This window comes from Carassius gibelio, chromosome B5 (assembly GCF_023724105.1).
Source record: "Carassius gibelio isolate Cgi1373 ecotype wild population from Czech Republic chromosome B5, carGib1.2-hapl.c, whole genome shotgun sequence".
Classification (NCBI taxonomy): domain Eukaryota; kingdom Metazoa; phylum Chordata; class Actinopteri; order Cypriniformes; family Cyprinidae; genus Carassius; species Carassius gibelio.
Window position 1 is genome coordinate 7,532,488 of NC_068400.1, and position 17,100 is coordinate 7,549,587.

The window sequence follows — 17,100 nt, forward strand, 5'->3', positions numbered from 1 at the left end:
GAGGTAATGCAAATTCCAATTGTTAGTTTCTGTCTTCATCTCGGGGGATGTTTGTCTTGGTCTGAGGTATTTAAAGGATTGCAGCAAAAGGATCAGGGCGATTTCTGTAGCCAGAAAGCCCGTAGTGTGTTGTGTGTCTCTTCACTTCATACTATGTATTTTCTAAGGTCAGGTATGCATATTTTACTTTTAGATTCATCTTTGAGAATTTGATGTTTTGTATTGATATGATTTGATGTGTTTCAATTGGATATGTAATTGGCAAAATACATATCTACCTGACTGTAAATAAATTGTTACATTTTGATTCTATTCTGTCTTACTCTGTAATTATTGACTAGTAGATTACATTGTATCCTGGTTAGCAACATGAGCACCCGAATGAATGAGTAATATAAAAATAGAGTTAACTAGAATAATCAAATGTCAGAAGAATATTAATTAAAAAGGCATACAACCAATTTGCATTTCAACCTAAATTCGAGGTCATACTAAAATGGAGTCAGATTAAATAATAAAATGGAGTCAGATTTGAGTTTAACCTAAAATGAATAACTCTACGCGCTGAAAGACAGAACACGCAGGAAACCTTCATCCAGCACCGGATACCTTCCTTGGGCCGAGTGTCTGGACCTTACAAAGTGGTGACCCCGCCGACGTGATCTCCCTAATTATGCGAGTGACGTCTTTCCAGCGCTAATTTCAAATTGATTCTCTCTGAAGATATAAGGTTTGAGCTTCTTCCCTGTCTACAACTGCTGTGGTAAGTTCATTCCTTTTTCTTATTAGAAGTATTGAGGGAAAGCTTTTTGCATTTCACATACAGACACATTTTTAGAACGGGTCGACATACCCATTGTTAGACCGGAGACGTAGAAATCCGGTGGGGGGAGAATTAACCGGGAAACATGGCTTTTCAGGGACAATACAGCGACAGTGTAGATCAGGAGATCATGGAAATTCAAGCATTACAAATAAAAGACACACTTCTTAGTTTAAATGATAAAGGATTCAATCTTAAATGGAAAAACAATGAAATTGTAGCTTGGTTTTTGGCCGAGGGCAAAAAATTGGCATCTAAATCGAAATATAAGAATATCCCAACAGCTATCGTCTACCTGCTTCATAAAAATGACCTCGAGACAATAGCTGAAAACAAACGAACAATAACAAGCATCAAAGAAATTGAAAAAGGGCGCTCTGAAGAATTGCAAAAACTAAGAGCACAGATAGAGGCATTTACATTCGAAAGTCAAGGTTGGGCAAGACAGAGTGAGATGATGTCAAGAAAACTCGAAGAGCTTCAAAAGAAACTCCAAACCGGCAATAATTATATATCAGCTCTTGAAGACTGCTGTAATAATGCGGGCTTCCCAGTGGCTGCAGTTAAGCAAGCGGCACTGCATGAAACCTTTGATTATGATAGAAACAGCGATAGTGACGATGATGATGTTGCCGCATTAGATTCTCAGAGAAACCGAGATCCCGTTCAGAGACACGGAGAACAAAATCAGCGAAGTCCGATTAAAACCAGAGCAAAATCCAGCGAAAAACCCTCCAAATCAGTTAAAATTGCTGTACTCAAAACCATAACAAATACAAACGATGAAATAACCACGATTAGCCGCCCATTAACATGCGAAGAGTGTACAACACACAAACAGATCGTGGGAATGATGCCCAGAAGAGGGCCATTCCAACCCTATTGGGAAACACTGATGCTACAAGCCACAGTGTATAAATTGGAAACTAGAGATGTATGGCAAATCGCACTCTTAACCATTCCTGAAGAACTCCGATCTAAATTAACCCCTCAAATGAAATCTGGAGACATAATCAAGCGAAACAATAACGAAACTGATGAAAGTATCTTTGAACGATTAAAACAGGCATTGCTAGATATAAGGGGTCCAACAAGCGCAGATTGGAGCAGGATACTACAAATTAAGCAGGAAAGCAATGAACCGTTTGAAACATTCGCCGAACGTCTGTGGACGACATACAAAGAATATTCCGGTCTAGAAAATGCAAGCCGTGATCACGAACCATTGTTACAACTCATAAAGAACAATGCTGGCACTCCAGTCCAAAATGCTTTGTTAAACGGAGCAGATTCAGCCGAAAACACATTCAGAGCGATTGTAGATTGGGGTTCAAGGATAGAAAACAGATGGAAATCAAAGCCCCAAACCATTGCATCTGCACAGTGGATGACAGAAGGGAATTATTCTAAAAGCAATGGGGCTGAAAAGCATGTCCACTTCTTGGAGGAGGTGACTTGCTGTGATGAATCTAGAACTTTTAGTTCAGAGGAAGCCTGTGCCACTGGTCAAGATAGTGTGCCGATTTCAGTTCTTAAGGAGATGCAGCACCATAATAGCGTAGAGTCGTGGACCAGTGCGCAAGGTGTAAAAAAAGCATTAGAGATTCATAAAAATCCTCAAACTTCAGGAGAACACAGCAAACAAACCTGTGGCAAAGATAGCAGGTTTTGTTCTTCCTGTCAGAAAATAGGCCACACAGAGGAAAAATGCTGGTCACTGGGAAGGGGTAGACCTCCACCTTATTTTCAGAAACGTAGGATATCACTTTCTAAAGGAAAAGATCAGGGGTTGACATGTAACAAGTCTACCTCTGGTAACATTCTTAGTGAGTTGACTGCATTGTTAATGCAAGGCCTTCAGCTACTGACTTCACTTACTAGTGGGTTAGCAGTTTAATAGCAATGAGTTTAATATGGAAACATCCAAATTTCAATAATCCTGCTTGCATTTTCAAATTTATAATTGTGCTGAACATTGTGAGCATAGAAAACACATTATAGTTGTTTGTGCTACTAAATGTACACATAGCTTAGTTTAGTTTATTCTTTAAAAAACACATGACTGCTTTACTGTAAGTGTGTAAACACTTAGGTTTAAGGTTGTAGATGCTACATGCATTCTAGACCATGTGTCTTGTGTAAAATTGGAATAACTTTAATACTGGAATTGCATCGCAATTTCAAGTTGCATGTGTGTCTGTGTTGAATTTGTTTGTCTCCTGAGTGGTACACTCTGCTATTTTCTGTATAGCTGCAGTTAAACCATGTAGAGGAGCATAGAATAGCTATGTGGCCACAGTGTGATTTCATAAATGTCTCAATGAAAATGCTCTCCTCACATGTGAGAACTTAAACCGTGTGGCAGATTGATTTGCTTCACAGTGCCAAAAGGGAGGAAGTGTGATTTCATTTCAATAGTGTGGCACAAGCGATAGCAAACCAATTCATCCTTCACTGAGGAGCGACAACTAAAAATTTGATCTGATCAGAGAGAATGGCTAACATTACTTGGAAATGGAAACTCTGAATTTGCAACTAATCTTGCAATAATAAAAACATTTTATGGAAGTATTTTGAGCCAGATCTCACCTCACACTCGCTCTTAGAGGCTATTACCTGTTACAGCAACAGGACCAAATTTACATAACAATTGTAAAACTTCCTTTCCTTTGTTTGGAGCATGACAGCATTTACACAAAGCCACAGTCGTATACAGCCACAAAACACCATTTGATCTTTTAATCTTTTAAATTGACTTGAAAAATAATGAGAGGGGGGTGTAAAATACAAGAAGTTTTATGTGCCACAGAGATCTGCATGTGTGAACAACACCATAAAACAACAATTGCCATAAAACAACAATTGTCAAACAGACAACACCAAAACAGGTGAACACATGTCTGCCCACAGATCTGACTGTAATGAGAGCAACAGCAACTAAAGCCATGGACATTGGTCCATTGGAATGCATGATGACATGGGTGATAAAAAAACCAATTAATCTAGAAAATGTCCCCAGTAGAACTGGGGTCTCTAATGCTCATGACACAGCAGACTGTGAGGGCTCGACTGCAAGAGCAGCATCAGGTGTTACACACTCAGACTGCACTGAAACAGGAGCAGTGATTCAGATCTGACCAACCGAACTCCGTTTGTGACATCTGGATTAAAACTGCAGTACATGAGGATGAATGTAGTTAAAATAATTCCACATGCCAGAACACTAAACTGATGAAAAGTTCAAAATTAACTGTGGTTATCTTTGTATCTGTTTCTGTCTCAGGTTGACCACTGCAATTCTTTGGAGGACAGATACCAGGAGGGTGTCTTGTCCCCTCTGCACCAAGTCAGGACAACAGAATTGTTACATAACCTGAAATGCGGGAGATGAATGTGAAGACACTTGAAGGGGCCATTCACACCTCACAGGAGAACATCACCACACAAATATCTACATGGCCTCCCGGATTAGAACCGGAACTACATTTTTGCAACACAGATTGCTATAGATAAGACTCCATTCATCTCCCAGACATGACCATAGAACACACATTTCACCCATTGCATCATCACCTCATCTAGACTATCCAGTCTGCACACTACAATCAGTAGACAATGATGGCTTAGATCACAAACGTGGTACTCCACTAAAGATCTATTGTCCATCATCACACTGACAGAACCACATAGCCTCACACACACAGGATAGACAGAAATAGAATTAATTACATTCCCCAAAGATATAAAATATCTACTATCTGCAACTGTCTAAAAAACTAGTGGAACAACACTGTAACACATTTGTACGACAAGTCACAGATCGATGGTGCAAATTTTTTAACACAGAGGCAGACAAGCCTTTACAATTTAAAATTTTGAATTGTTATTGGGGTGGTTGACAAGCCAGAGGGCCCCTGGTTTCCCAACACATCACTAATGACAATAAACATTATTAAAATGATCAAATATGAAGTGCCTGCACTTCATCTCTATCAATCAATTATAAAATTAAACATTTTACCTAACCATCAACTGTGACTAAGCCTTTATATCTTTACATCAGATACCCATTCTCACACTCACACACACACACACACACACACACACACACACATACACACACACACACACACACACACACACACACACAAACACACACACCTGTTACAAGGAATTTAGGATTTACATTGTAGAAAAATGTTTTAATCATGTTCTAAGTCACTTCTTAAAAACCTTAGATCATCTAAAGTGGCTTGCAATAGAAGATTCCTGAATTAACAGTGTGATTATTGTATATACCTTCATAATTATGATTGAATGTTCCTATTGTCATTATATGACTTGTTTATTGATTGCATACCTCTAAATTTATGCTCAAGTTACTGACCTCTTGCTGCATTTCCTTTGAGTTATTCATACCAAAATTTATGTTTACATGGGACCACTTTTAACATCAGATGTACCACTTGCACTGGCTGACATGAATTCATCAGGTTTCTTTTTTGTTTTATTGCTCTTATGTTAATTTATGACCTTTTTATCTTACTCCATGGGTGATGACATTAAGCTGATCCGAATTCAGTCATTGAATGGCCACTAAGATGCTTTTCAGGTGTCCCACACAAATCGTTGTGTAAGCAAGGAGGACACCTTCATCTACTGAAGCTCACCGCTGGAGGAGAGAGGATTCACGAAGATGGGTCAGACTACCGTCCTAGAGAAGGTGCCATAAGGAGCAGAGGTTTCTCCACAAAGGAAGGACACGTTAACTGAACAAGTCGTAAAGGCTCAGATTGACCCACTGAACTGTGCTCACATGCTGAGCTCAACCACAGGTAGAAACCCTGGAGATATTCATCCACCTGCCAAACTCAAGCGACACACACATGCTGAGACAGACTGTTCTGCAGATGAATACAGCCCTCAGAAGGTTTCTAAAGCTGCTTACATCACAAAGACAATTTTGAGATAACATCTCGAAGATAAACAATCATCTAACGGTGACCCCATTGGATTCATCTGAATGTGACCCATTGGGGGTCAAACGGAGGAACTGTAAGGACGAAAGAACCTGAGATACTTTGATCTCCTGAGAAACAGACAATACAAACATACACGGGCATCTTCGAGACACCCCACAGAGTGGAGGAGCAGGAGACCTCCTCCCCTTCTGGCCATTTGTTTCATTTTAAATCCCTTCACCCATTCTTCCTTCTACTCAGTCTGCTCAAAATGATTACATGAAAATGTCAATGCAAGTGAACTAACACTCATGTCTAGTATCATTGGAAATGTCTCAGTGCAACTGGTACAATGGTCTCACTCTCACAAAAGTAGATTAGAAGATAATACAGATCTGAAGAGTCAAGAGATATCTTGATTACTGTGATGGGAGTGTCCTTTCCTGGGGCCCTCCATGTAAATTACCCCCTGTTCCCATTGAGTTGTAAAACCACCCAGGCTTGGGACCTGAGGTAATGCAAATTCCAATTGTTAGTTTCTGTCTTCATCTCGGGGGATGTTTGTCTTGGTCTGAGGTATTTAAAGGATTGCAGCAAAAGGATCAGGGCGATTTCTGTAGCCAGAAAGCCCGTAGTGTGTTGTGTGTCTCTTCACTTCATACTATGTATTTTCTAAGGTCAGGTATGCATATTTTACTTTTAGATTCATCTTTGAGAATTTGATGTTTTGTATTGATATGATTTGATGTGTTTCAATTGGATATGTAATTGGCAAAATACATATCTACCTGACTGTAAATAAATTGTTACATTTTGATTCTATTCTGTCTTACTCTGTAATTATTGACTAGTAGATTACATTGTATCCTGGTTAGCAACATGAGCACCCGAATGAATGAGTAATATAAAAATAGAGTTAACTAGAATAATCAAATGTCAGAAGAATATTAATTAAAAAGGCATACAACCAATTTGCATTTCAACCTAAATTCGAGGTCATACTAAAATGGAGTCAGATTAAATAATAAAATGGAGTCAGATTTGAGTTTAACCTAAAATGAATAACTCTACGCGCTGAAAGACAGAACACGCAGGAAACCTTCATCCAGCACCGGATACCTTCCTTGGGCCGAGTGTCTGGACCTTACAGTTTTATTAAAGGAATTTTAAAATATAAATGAAAATATAGGCATAATATATGAAAATATTGACATTGCATATTAATCCATGTAGCAGGGCCGTGCAGAGACCTTTGGAGGGGCAGGTGCTCAAAGTATAAAAGGGGCACATGGAACAAGGCTTTAAAAAGCGCGGTTCAAAATATCAATACAGCAATATATTGTGATGCATTCCTTGCCAATTTGCGTATTGATATGGATGATTATGTATTGATACGGCAGCCAATGCTGTGATGCAGTTTTGAAAAAGAAAAAGATTAGAAGAGACAATTTTAAGTTTAAAAGTAAAAAAGTCTACATTAGCCTCTTTTTCTTCCTCTATCTCCATCTCCTCATCTGATCTATTACTTTCCAGTCTCTGTCCATCTAAGAACAAGGCACAATCTACTATTTCATTATCAATCTATTATTTTAACCATCACTACTACTCTTGCACGTAATCAATAAGTCCACCTTAAATATTGATACAAAACAATAAACAACTTAATCATGCTATGAAAGCACTGTATAACTTATATAGGCTTATGTTTTATTTATTTTTCCTTTTAATTCAAAACAATTCCAAACATGCTTAATATATCAGGAAATATCTCGATTCTCAAACGTGTAAGTAAACGCGTTTTGCACCTTTATAGATTGTTATTTGATCAATAAATGCAAAGGTAGTGTAATCTATTAACTACACATAAAACCCCGACTTTTTACTTAAGTGCCATATCATGCCATAAAATATTTTTAATACGACTGAATTTGCATTTAATGTAAATTTTAATAACAATATTGTAAGTTACTTATTTTAACTCTTTCATTTTGCAGAGAGTAAAGAACATTTACATTATCAAATAACATTTACATTCAGTCTAGCCAGAGTTCAGGCACTCTCAAAAACTCCCATTAAAATCACTGAAGCACTTTATATTACATTATGCACATCAGGATTGTTTTTAGTTTTTACTCTCTCTCTCTCTGAAGAAAGAATTCGCTAAATAATTCAGTCAGCGAGCAAGTGAACAAAAACACCGCGATTCATGATGACTCTTCTGCACGTCTCCGATTGGCCATTGCATTCCCGCAACAGAACCCTTGATTGGTTATCATCATGAAGCGTTGTTAGAACGTCTCTGGCTCAGCGCCAGCCAGCGAACACAGATTTGAATTTAGCAGCTGATGCTGTGCACTGAACGATCTAATCACAACAGTGTGATTATATCAAATATATAAAAAATATTATTCTGCTGTTTTTTTTTTTTTTTTTTTTTTTTTTTTTTGTCGTTTGGAAGCTGCATTTAAAATCAACTTGGCTCAGAAATCTTTGAATGGGCATGACGCCTCTTCCCTCGATGCCTGTGAAACGTTTCTCCCTCAAACAGCACGCTAACGTTACTGTATACTACAGGCTACACACCGCAATATAAACAACATATCTGCATGTTCTCACATCACGTCGTTCTTGTAAAATAATAATAAGTAAATACATATCAAAATCACTTCACTGAGAATGAAACACCACTTTCCAGCTTCCGCAGTAATGAAAATATCCTCTGACAATTAAAAAATGCGCGTGTGGCGTGAAGAATCGTCTTGGTTGGATGAGGAGGCCTCGTCATCAGGTCAAAGGTCACCATGTTGGTCATCTTATTGCGGCTAAATTATTATTCAAAATTTTACTAATATTTAGATTGGGCATGAACAGGCATTCACAAAAGGAAACGTTATGACAAAAAAAAAAAAAAAAAAAAATTAGAGGAAATTTTGCTTTGACAAAAGGGCACTTTGGGCACCAAAGGGCAAAGGGGCAGGTGCTCAAGCACCCAACGCCCCCCCCCTCTGCACGTGCCTGCCATGTAGCCTACCCCCCTAAAATAGGCTACCACTTGTAATGCTCCCATGCAAAGTAAACCACAATTTCCTTTGAATAATATAACACATAATTCATATAATATAAATAAAACTGCACACCTTCTTAATGTGTCAAATCTAAAATATGGTTTAATACAATATAGCTTAGAGAGCTCAGGCACAGGCTTGACATTTATCCTGCTTGAATTTGTTCTAAGAAATGCACATAACTTCATAAGTACCAGACTTTCATCTGTGAATATCACATATTAAATATATTAAATATTTTAACTATAGTGTTTTCCTTTCATTTTTCCGTTACAAATGTAACACATCAGCGAGGCAAAACTGACGTCTATTTGCGAAAATGTGCTTTGATGCACTTGTTTGATAACTTGTGGTTAAAGCGTCACTCAGCGGTCAAAAGCTGCAAATGCACATTACAGATGCCGCGGTGGCAGTACGTGCGGCGGTAGAAGGGGCGTTTTGGATGTCTTGGATATCTCTTAAATCTTTGCTTGTACAAATTCAGTGTGGTCATATTTTGAATACCTCAAACTGAATTGAGGTCATTTGTTTTATAATTTTATTACTGACTGTGTACTTGTCTTTTGTGTGTGTGTGTGTGTGTGTGTGTGAATTCAATTCAATTCAATGGTGTGGAAAATTATTGTACATTATGAAATCAAAAACAACCCTACTTGCTTTTTTTAGTGCACAGTACTAGTCTTGTAGCAAATTCAATACACTGGGAAAATAATTGTCTGCCATCGCTTCCGGCTATGGAATGGCATTCTTGCTCTGAAGTCAGTTCGATGGATTGGGAGAATCCTCTTTGTTAAGTCATGATGTTAGGACTGCTGTTTCCGGCTCCAAGTCTCTACCTATTTCACTTGAGAATACTATCTCAGGCAGACATTTATTAACACGATTTCATTAATATTACATATTTAAGCTAAGCGTAATTTGCTATGCACACTAGTGAAAGTGAAAGTGAAGTGACATTCAGCCAAGTATGGTGACCCATGCTCAGAATTTGTGCTCTGCATTTAACCCATCCGAAATGCACACACACACAGAGCAGTGAACACACACACACTGTGAGCACACACCCGGAGCAGTGGGCAGCCATTTATGCTGCGGCGCCCGGGGAGCAGTTGGGGGTTCGATGCCTTGCTCAAGGGCACCTAAGTCGTGGTATTGAAGGTGGAGAGAGAGCTGTTTGTGCACTACCCCCACCTACAATTCCGTCCGGCCCGAGACTAGAACTCACAACTCTTCGATTGGGAGTCCTACAGTCTCTGTGCTCACAAGTGTCTCAGACGCTAATATTTTAGCTGAATCAGTTTGTTGGGGGGCGTCTGGCAGAGCGTTAAGGTCCCAGAAGTGGTGAAGGATGGTGTCAGATGTAACAAGCATATATTCTTAATGGGGTCCTTTTATGCTTTTTTACTTTTGGAATTTTAGTCAGTGTGTAGTGTGTATGTTTGGGCATAACAAAGATCTACAAAGTTACAAATCTCAGAGTCCACTCCAAAGGGAGATATTTCTTCTTTTTTTTATCCCTTTTCAAGAACTACAATAAACAGCTTGTTTGGACTACAGCATTGTTTTCCAAAACAATATCAAATTGTTATGGCAATATTGATGCCATCCTTATCAGAGGGAACTTACTGCTTTGGCAAGGGGTGGGCAGTACTGAAACACCGTCTGAGCTGCTCACCAATCACAACACACTGGGACAGCTAACCAATCACAACACATTTTGTTTTTCAGAAGGCAGGTCTTCATCAAACCCAGAACTAATCGAGACATTTGTGAAGAGAAAGGTATTGTAATGTTTATCGAACCACCAAGCTTGTTCTAGTACACCCCCAAAACAAATTCAAGACATTGTAAAAGAGCATAAAAGGAACCCTTTAACCACCCCTATCCAACCAAAGTTAGAAATCCCTGTATCATGACCACTAATTCACATACTTTGTCAAGATAAAAGTGGGTTTTGTTCAAAGTTGCTATTATCCATCCACATTTATATTTGATATGAATATTTTTGGGTAATTAAATATCGCCAGCTAAAAAGTAACTAGTATCTTGTACTATTTTTTGAGAAGAGTACTTTTTACTTTTACTTAAGTAACGTTTTGACAGCAGTAGTTTTACTTGTAATTGAGTATTTTTTCATCAATGTAACAGTACTTGTACTTAAGTAAACATTTTCAGTACTCTTTCCACCACTGCTTAGTGTGGCGACATTGTCACGCCTCTAAACGTGATGATGAACTCAAATTTCAAATAATGTTGAATTATTTTGTTTTGTGCATATCAATCATCAAGTTGCCATTATCTGGCACATATACCAATGAACAGAGATCTAAGCTTTCATAAAATTCAGTCTTATTGCATTAAGACACTCAGAATAGTCAAGTATCATTAAATGAGTCTCACTTCAAACAAAACAAAATTGTGTCCGGGCATTAGACTTTTCATACTTAATATTTTTTTAACCAGTGACATCTAATCAAATGCAATATCTCTGAATCAGTTATTATAATATAATACTCTAAAATTATTTGTATGAAATATCATTCAAACCAAATGTTTTGGGTTCTTTTTTTATCTGTGGACCATGTTTTAATATCAAACAGTCAATACGTGTTTTAATATCAAACAGTCAATGCAGTAAATCAAATATCAATACAGTTTTGTCTTGCATTATCTTATTTGACAAGAATAAAAATTCAATTTTGTGTAGTAAATTAATTGTTATATTACATTATATTATATTATAAAAGATTAGCCCAAACTAGCCCCAGTCTCACCTATAATGTACTATCAATTATAAGGTATTTTGAGGACAGAAAATGTCTGTCAAACATAACAGTGTTTTTCTTAGAGGATGTCCTATAAGAGAGTTAGTTTCGATTTTTTCTCCACGCCTCCATGCAGACACAAGAATAAAACTGCAGTGCAGACTTGTGTGATGATCATATGAGTGCCTGAGATTCAACATGTTTCATCTGCTGTTCTTTTATCTGTTCACTGTGTCAGATGTTTTCGCCGGACAGTTTTTTAATGAGAATGAGCCCTGCTACAAACCCCAGCCGAGAAGAGACCTACAAGGAGTCAAGTATGTTGAACTATAATTTTTTCCTGAGTAGTGGTTGAAATGCAACGCTAGGGCTGGGTCTCAAATCTAGTGAGCCGTCTACCCAGGTAGCAGTTTTGGGTATCAGATTTTTGTTCATACCTGGGAAATTCTTTTTTTTTTTATCTCTTACTTTGAATTTGCTAAGAAATTAAATACACTGATGAAAAGAATTTGTATTCTGTACTATTTTTCCTATATTTCTCCAATGCCAATGTTATGATCTGTTTATACATATAATAAACATTTTATTTAAATTTTTATCACAGGATAAAGCAGACAATATATTTTATAGGCATCTGTAATAAATGCTATGTTAGCCCTGCATCATCCAGATACTTTATTTATTACCTGGAGATGACTGGTTGCAATCGTGCACGTATTCTCTTCACATTTTTTAATTAAGCTCTGTTATAGCGATTGCTGGATGCCTTTATCAATATAGTGATTTCCTAGCACGTCCTAATCTGTTAGTCCATTTTGGACTTTCTGCAAGGGTGCGCCCTACGGCTTCAAGTATGATAATTGAATAATGTTATGCACACTGGGATTTTTTATAGAAAGATTAATATTACAGGAGAAATAAAGGAAAATATTTCAACTGGATGATAGTGGGATAGAATGGTAAAATACGGGAGAATCATTGGGAAAACGGGAGGGTTGACAGGTATGCAGGGGAGTGACACACACTTCTGAGGCTAAAAAATACTGTCTAGGAAGCCACGTCTGGTTTTTACTAGTAGGTTTTAATAGGTTAACTTACTTTCTTAATAACTGCCCTAAAAAGATCAAATTAAATAAGTAATGGGTATCTTCTAGTCTGGGTTTTTAAGTTTATAAGCAAAAATAAATGTTAATATCATGCTGAGAAAATGCAAATAACATTTTTGAAGTTATTTCCTGTACTTTTCTTTTTGCTAATACATTTTCTGTTATTCATCATTTATTTATAGCTAGTTCATGTAACATTGTGTTCTGGCATCTGTTAGATTTTAGCAAAGCTTAGCTTAGTGTGTTCCTGTAGCTCAACTGGTAGAGCACTGTGCTAGCAAGCAAGCGCAAGGTTGGGGGTTCGATTCCCCGGGAACACATGATATGTAAAAATTGATAGCCTGAATGCACTGTAAGTCGCTTTGGATAAAAGCGTCTGCTAAATGCATAAATTTAATTTAAATTTAATTTAATTTAATGGGATATATATATATATATATATATATATATATATATATATATATATATATATATATATATATTTCCAGTGTAATGCATGAATAATTTTTTCCCCATTATTTGGCCATGTCATTTACCGTATTTTCCAGACTATAAGTCACACTTTTTTTCATAGTTTGGCTGTTGCTGTGACTTATAGTCAGGTGCGACTTATTTTTCAAAATTAATTTGACATGAACCAAGAGAAATGAACCAAGAGAAAACATTACCGTCTACAGCCGCGAGAGGGTGCTCTATGCTGCTCTGTGCTCCTGTAGTCTACCACTGAGCAGAATAGAGCGCCCTCTCACGGCTATAGACGGTAAGGTTTTCTCTTGGTTCTTGGTCCTAAATAAATCCAACTTATAGTCCAGTGCGACTTATATATGTTTTTTTCCTCATCATGACGTATTTTTGGACTGATGCGACTTATACTCAGGTGCGACTTATAGTCAGAAAAATACGGTACATTTTTTTGCTTCCCATGTCGCCCAGTGTATTGCAGGTGACTCACATTATGGCAATTTGGTACACTAAATTATTAAGAGAAAAACACAGCAGAGTTGTGAAAAGGTAGCAATCATGAGACCATTTGACACCTGCTTCATTTACTCTTATATATGTCACACCCTCAAAGTTAATTTCCCATTTTTTTGGTTGTTAACTGAAGAACAGATAGCCTTGCATGGGTTATTTTTATGAAGTTTCATTCATGGCCTATTGCTGCTTGCTGTGAATGCCTTTTTCGTGTTTTTTTTTTTGTGGTCCTTGAAGAGAGAACTGGATTTGCGGCCAAACAGAATATGCAGATGCTTAAAAAACTTTTTCTTATTTTCTTCAGGACTGGGTCACGTCCTTATGAATCTATGAATTTAAAAGACCTTCCCAAAGTGTGGGACTGGAGAAACATCAACGGTGTCAACTACGTCAGCACCACACGCAACCAACACATACCAAAATACTGTGGCTCCTGCTGGGCGCATGGAAGTACTAGTGCTTTGGCAGGTGAGGGAAAATATTATGGGGTTTGTCACACGCGGAAGTTGTCACAAACCATTTTTTTCGTGTGTGAATCACAATTTTCAGACATTTTTGACAAATATCTATTTTTGTGTTCTATAAGTAAAATGGGATTTACATATATATATATATATATATATATATATATATATTAGGGCTGTGAATCTTTGGGTAGGCAGCGATTTGATTTGATTCACGATTCATAGGTTTTCGATTCAAGAATGATTTTTGCAAATTTAGAATGATTCGATTCGATTATAACGATTCGATTCTGCATTCATTAAGTGCATTCACATGATTATTTCAATGCTTCCCCTAAATTCTTTAATTGCTGGGCAAATTACACCAGCCTTTATGGTATAAAGGTAAAAAAAAAAAAAAAAAAAAAAAAAAAAAAAAAACTTTTGCCCATTGTTAGATGCTAGTTAAATGATGCTATGGCATGACATGGCGTAAAAATTTATGTAAGCCAAGATTTCAAAAAAGAACTTTAAAAGTATTATGTATAAGCTTACATTTTGTCACACCACGGGCATAGCCATCACTCATCATCCATCCATTCAATAAATATGCAGCTTTCGACTGCTCAGGTAACGCCGTCGGTAAGATGCAGAGAGCCATTGACAAACTACAGTAAAATAAAGCTACTTCACTTTAGTATTACTGACCACGAGTCCTAAAGGATAGATCACACATCAGCTGCGTCAGAGACGAACGGAGCGTGAGCACAACCCTGTGACAGTCTCAGGCGGTAATAGTGGAGCGCGCGAAGGATAGATGCGAGGCATGAACACTGTTCAAGGTCTCCATTAATTTGTGTGTGTACTAATTTAATGTGCATATATTTTGACAGCACTGAATAGCTATAGAAATCATGATTCATTCTATTCTTAGCATTTTAAATCGATTACTGTCCGAGATTGGCGAAGAACGATTCAAAAATCATGTTTCAAGATCGATGCATATGCATTGTCGGGTTTGTAATCGATGCATCAAGAAAACAAGTGAATTCTTACACACCTAATAAATATATATAGTACCATAAATGATATGTAGTTTTAAATGCATCTAATTCCTTTGGACCTTGTTGATAGATTATATATGCAAACACTTTTATTACACTTGATTTTTCATTTGACCACAGGACCTTGATAATCAATATTTTCTGAAGTTGAAGCACCTCTTTTGACTAACACTTAATTTTTGACTCTTTTTGATGTCAAAAATCACATAAATTAAAATAAATAAATCCGCTCATATATATCTTTTTATTTGACGGCTTGACCGTGAAGCACGTCTTTTTTACTAAAACTTTTTTATAAAAGAAAAAATAAATGAATGCTGAAGTAATCTTTACTTGAAAAGTTAAATGCTGAAGTTCCTCTTTTTCTTCTTAGATCGTATCAACATCAAGCGGAAAGCAGCATGGCCGTCTGCCTATCTCTCTGTCCAGAACGTGATTGACTGTAGCGACGCAGGTAACTGCCATGGTGGAGATCATTCTGGTGTTTGGAAATATGCACACATAAAAGGCATTCCTGATGAAACATGCAACAACTATCAAGCCATAGATCAGGGTACGAATTTTGTTTGGTAGAGCATCTGGTGGCTTTCTTGCATGGACATTTGTATTGCATTAGTGTGTATCTTGTGTGTTTTTTTTTGTTTGTTTTTTTCAGACTGTAGCTACTTCAATCAGTGTGGAACCTGCACAACCTTTGGCAAGTGTAACGAAGTAAAGAACTTCACTGTCTGGAAAGTCGGAGACTACAACTCAGTTACAGGGCTGGACCATATAAAAGCTGAGATCTATTCTGGAGGACCCATCAGGTATTCAGCATGTTCTGGTATGCAAATGGTTAGGGATTTGTCTTACTTTTAATATTTGTCTTATGTTTGGTGATTTTTGATACTTTGACTTTAGTTGTGGGATCATGGCAACAGCCAAGCTGGATGCGTATACAGGTGGTTTGTACTCTGAGTACGTACAGACTATCGAAATAAACCACATTGTATCTGTAGCCGGTTGGGGTGTTGATGAGAATGGAGTAGAGTACTGGGTTGTCCGTAATTCTTGGGGAGAGCCTTGGGTAAGCAGAATCTGAAAAGTTACAGTAGCCCTCTGAACAAATGAAGGTGTTGAATACATGTTCTGCTCTTTTGTTATTTAGGGAGAAAAAGGCTGGCTCAGAATAGTAACCAGTGCATACAAGGAGGGTAGTGGGGACAAGTACAACCTCGGCATCGAACTTGACTGCATGTATGGAGACCCCATCCTATCCCCAATCTACCTGTAGATGGCTGTGACATTCTTCACAGAGAAAACACATTAGATTAGATTGTCAAACCATGTCAACACGTGCAGCCATGGATTGTTTTTCAGTCACACTCTTCAATAAAAGTTCTACTTTGTGTCATTTTATCATGGGTATTTTGGGATTTTGCTTTTAGTTTAAACTGAGTGGAATTATACATTAAAGTTAATTACCAACATTTAAACTGTCTTTGTATTTAGTTCTAGCAGCCGAGGACCACGTCTATGCATTTAACAAATTTTTTAGTTAATTTAAATTGAAAATATTTTGAAGAAACATATACAGTTGTAAAGCTTGATTTTGTGTGTGTGTGTGTGTGTGTGTGTGTGTGTGTGTGTGTAAAGCTGTTACCAGTCTCTGAACGCCATCAATATAGTAAACATTCCCTTAGCCCCTACGGAAATTAACCATGTTTTTGTTACAAAAACAATAACAATACTTAACTATGGTGCGTGTATGGTTACAAAACATGGTAATCAATATGCCAACATATTTTTACAATAAAACAATGGTTACAAATTTGGAAGGAAGCTACTACAGGTTCTAAAGAACTTGAACCCAAAAACTGCACTACAGAAAACCTCATTAATCCTGAATTTATGTAGTT

At 37.3% G+C, this 17,100-nt stretch overlaps 1 protein-coding gene across 1 annotated transcript; it reads left to right on the top strand.

The window, feature by feature from the left end:
* The first annotated feature begins 11,782 nt into the window (after positions 1-11,782).
* Positions 11,783-16,671, top strand: LOC127956992 (cathepsin Z-like). The gene is made up of 6 exons (XM_052555317.1): positions 11,783-11,931; positions 14,000-14,163; positions 15,576-15,755; positions 15,858-16,008; positions 16,103-16,268; positions 16,350-16,671. The coding sequence occupies exons 1-6, from the start codon at positions 11,813-11,815 to the stop codon at positions 16,473-16,475; spliced, it is 906 nt and encodes a 301-aa protein (XP_052411277.1). The 5' UTR covers positions 11,783-11,812; the 3' UTR covers positions 16,476-16,671.
* The last annotated feature ends 429 nt before the right edge of the window (positions 16,672-17,100 follow it).

Excerpts from the sequence above, each read along its gene's own strand:
- LOC127956992 (XM_052555317.1), top strand. The coding sequence starts at position 11,813 with ATGTTTCATCTGCTGTTCTTTTATCTGTTCACTGTGTCAGATGTTTTC. Across the intron at positions 14,164-15,575 it reads AAGTACTAGTGCTTTGGCAG|ATCGTATCAACATCAAGCGG; the intron begins GTGAGGGAAAAT and ends TTTTCTTCTTAG. Across the intron at positions 15,756-15,857 it reads CTATCAAGCCATAGATCAGG|ACTGTAGCTACTTCAATCAG; the intron begins GTACGAATTTTG and ends TGTTTTTTTCAG.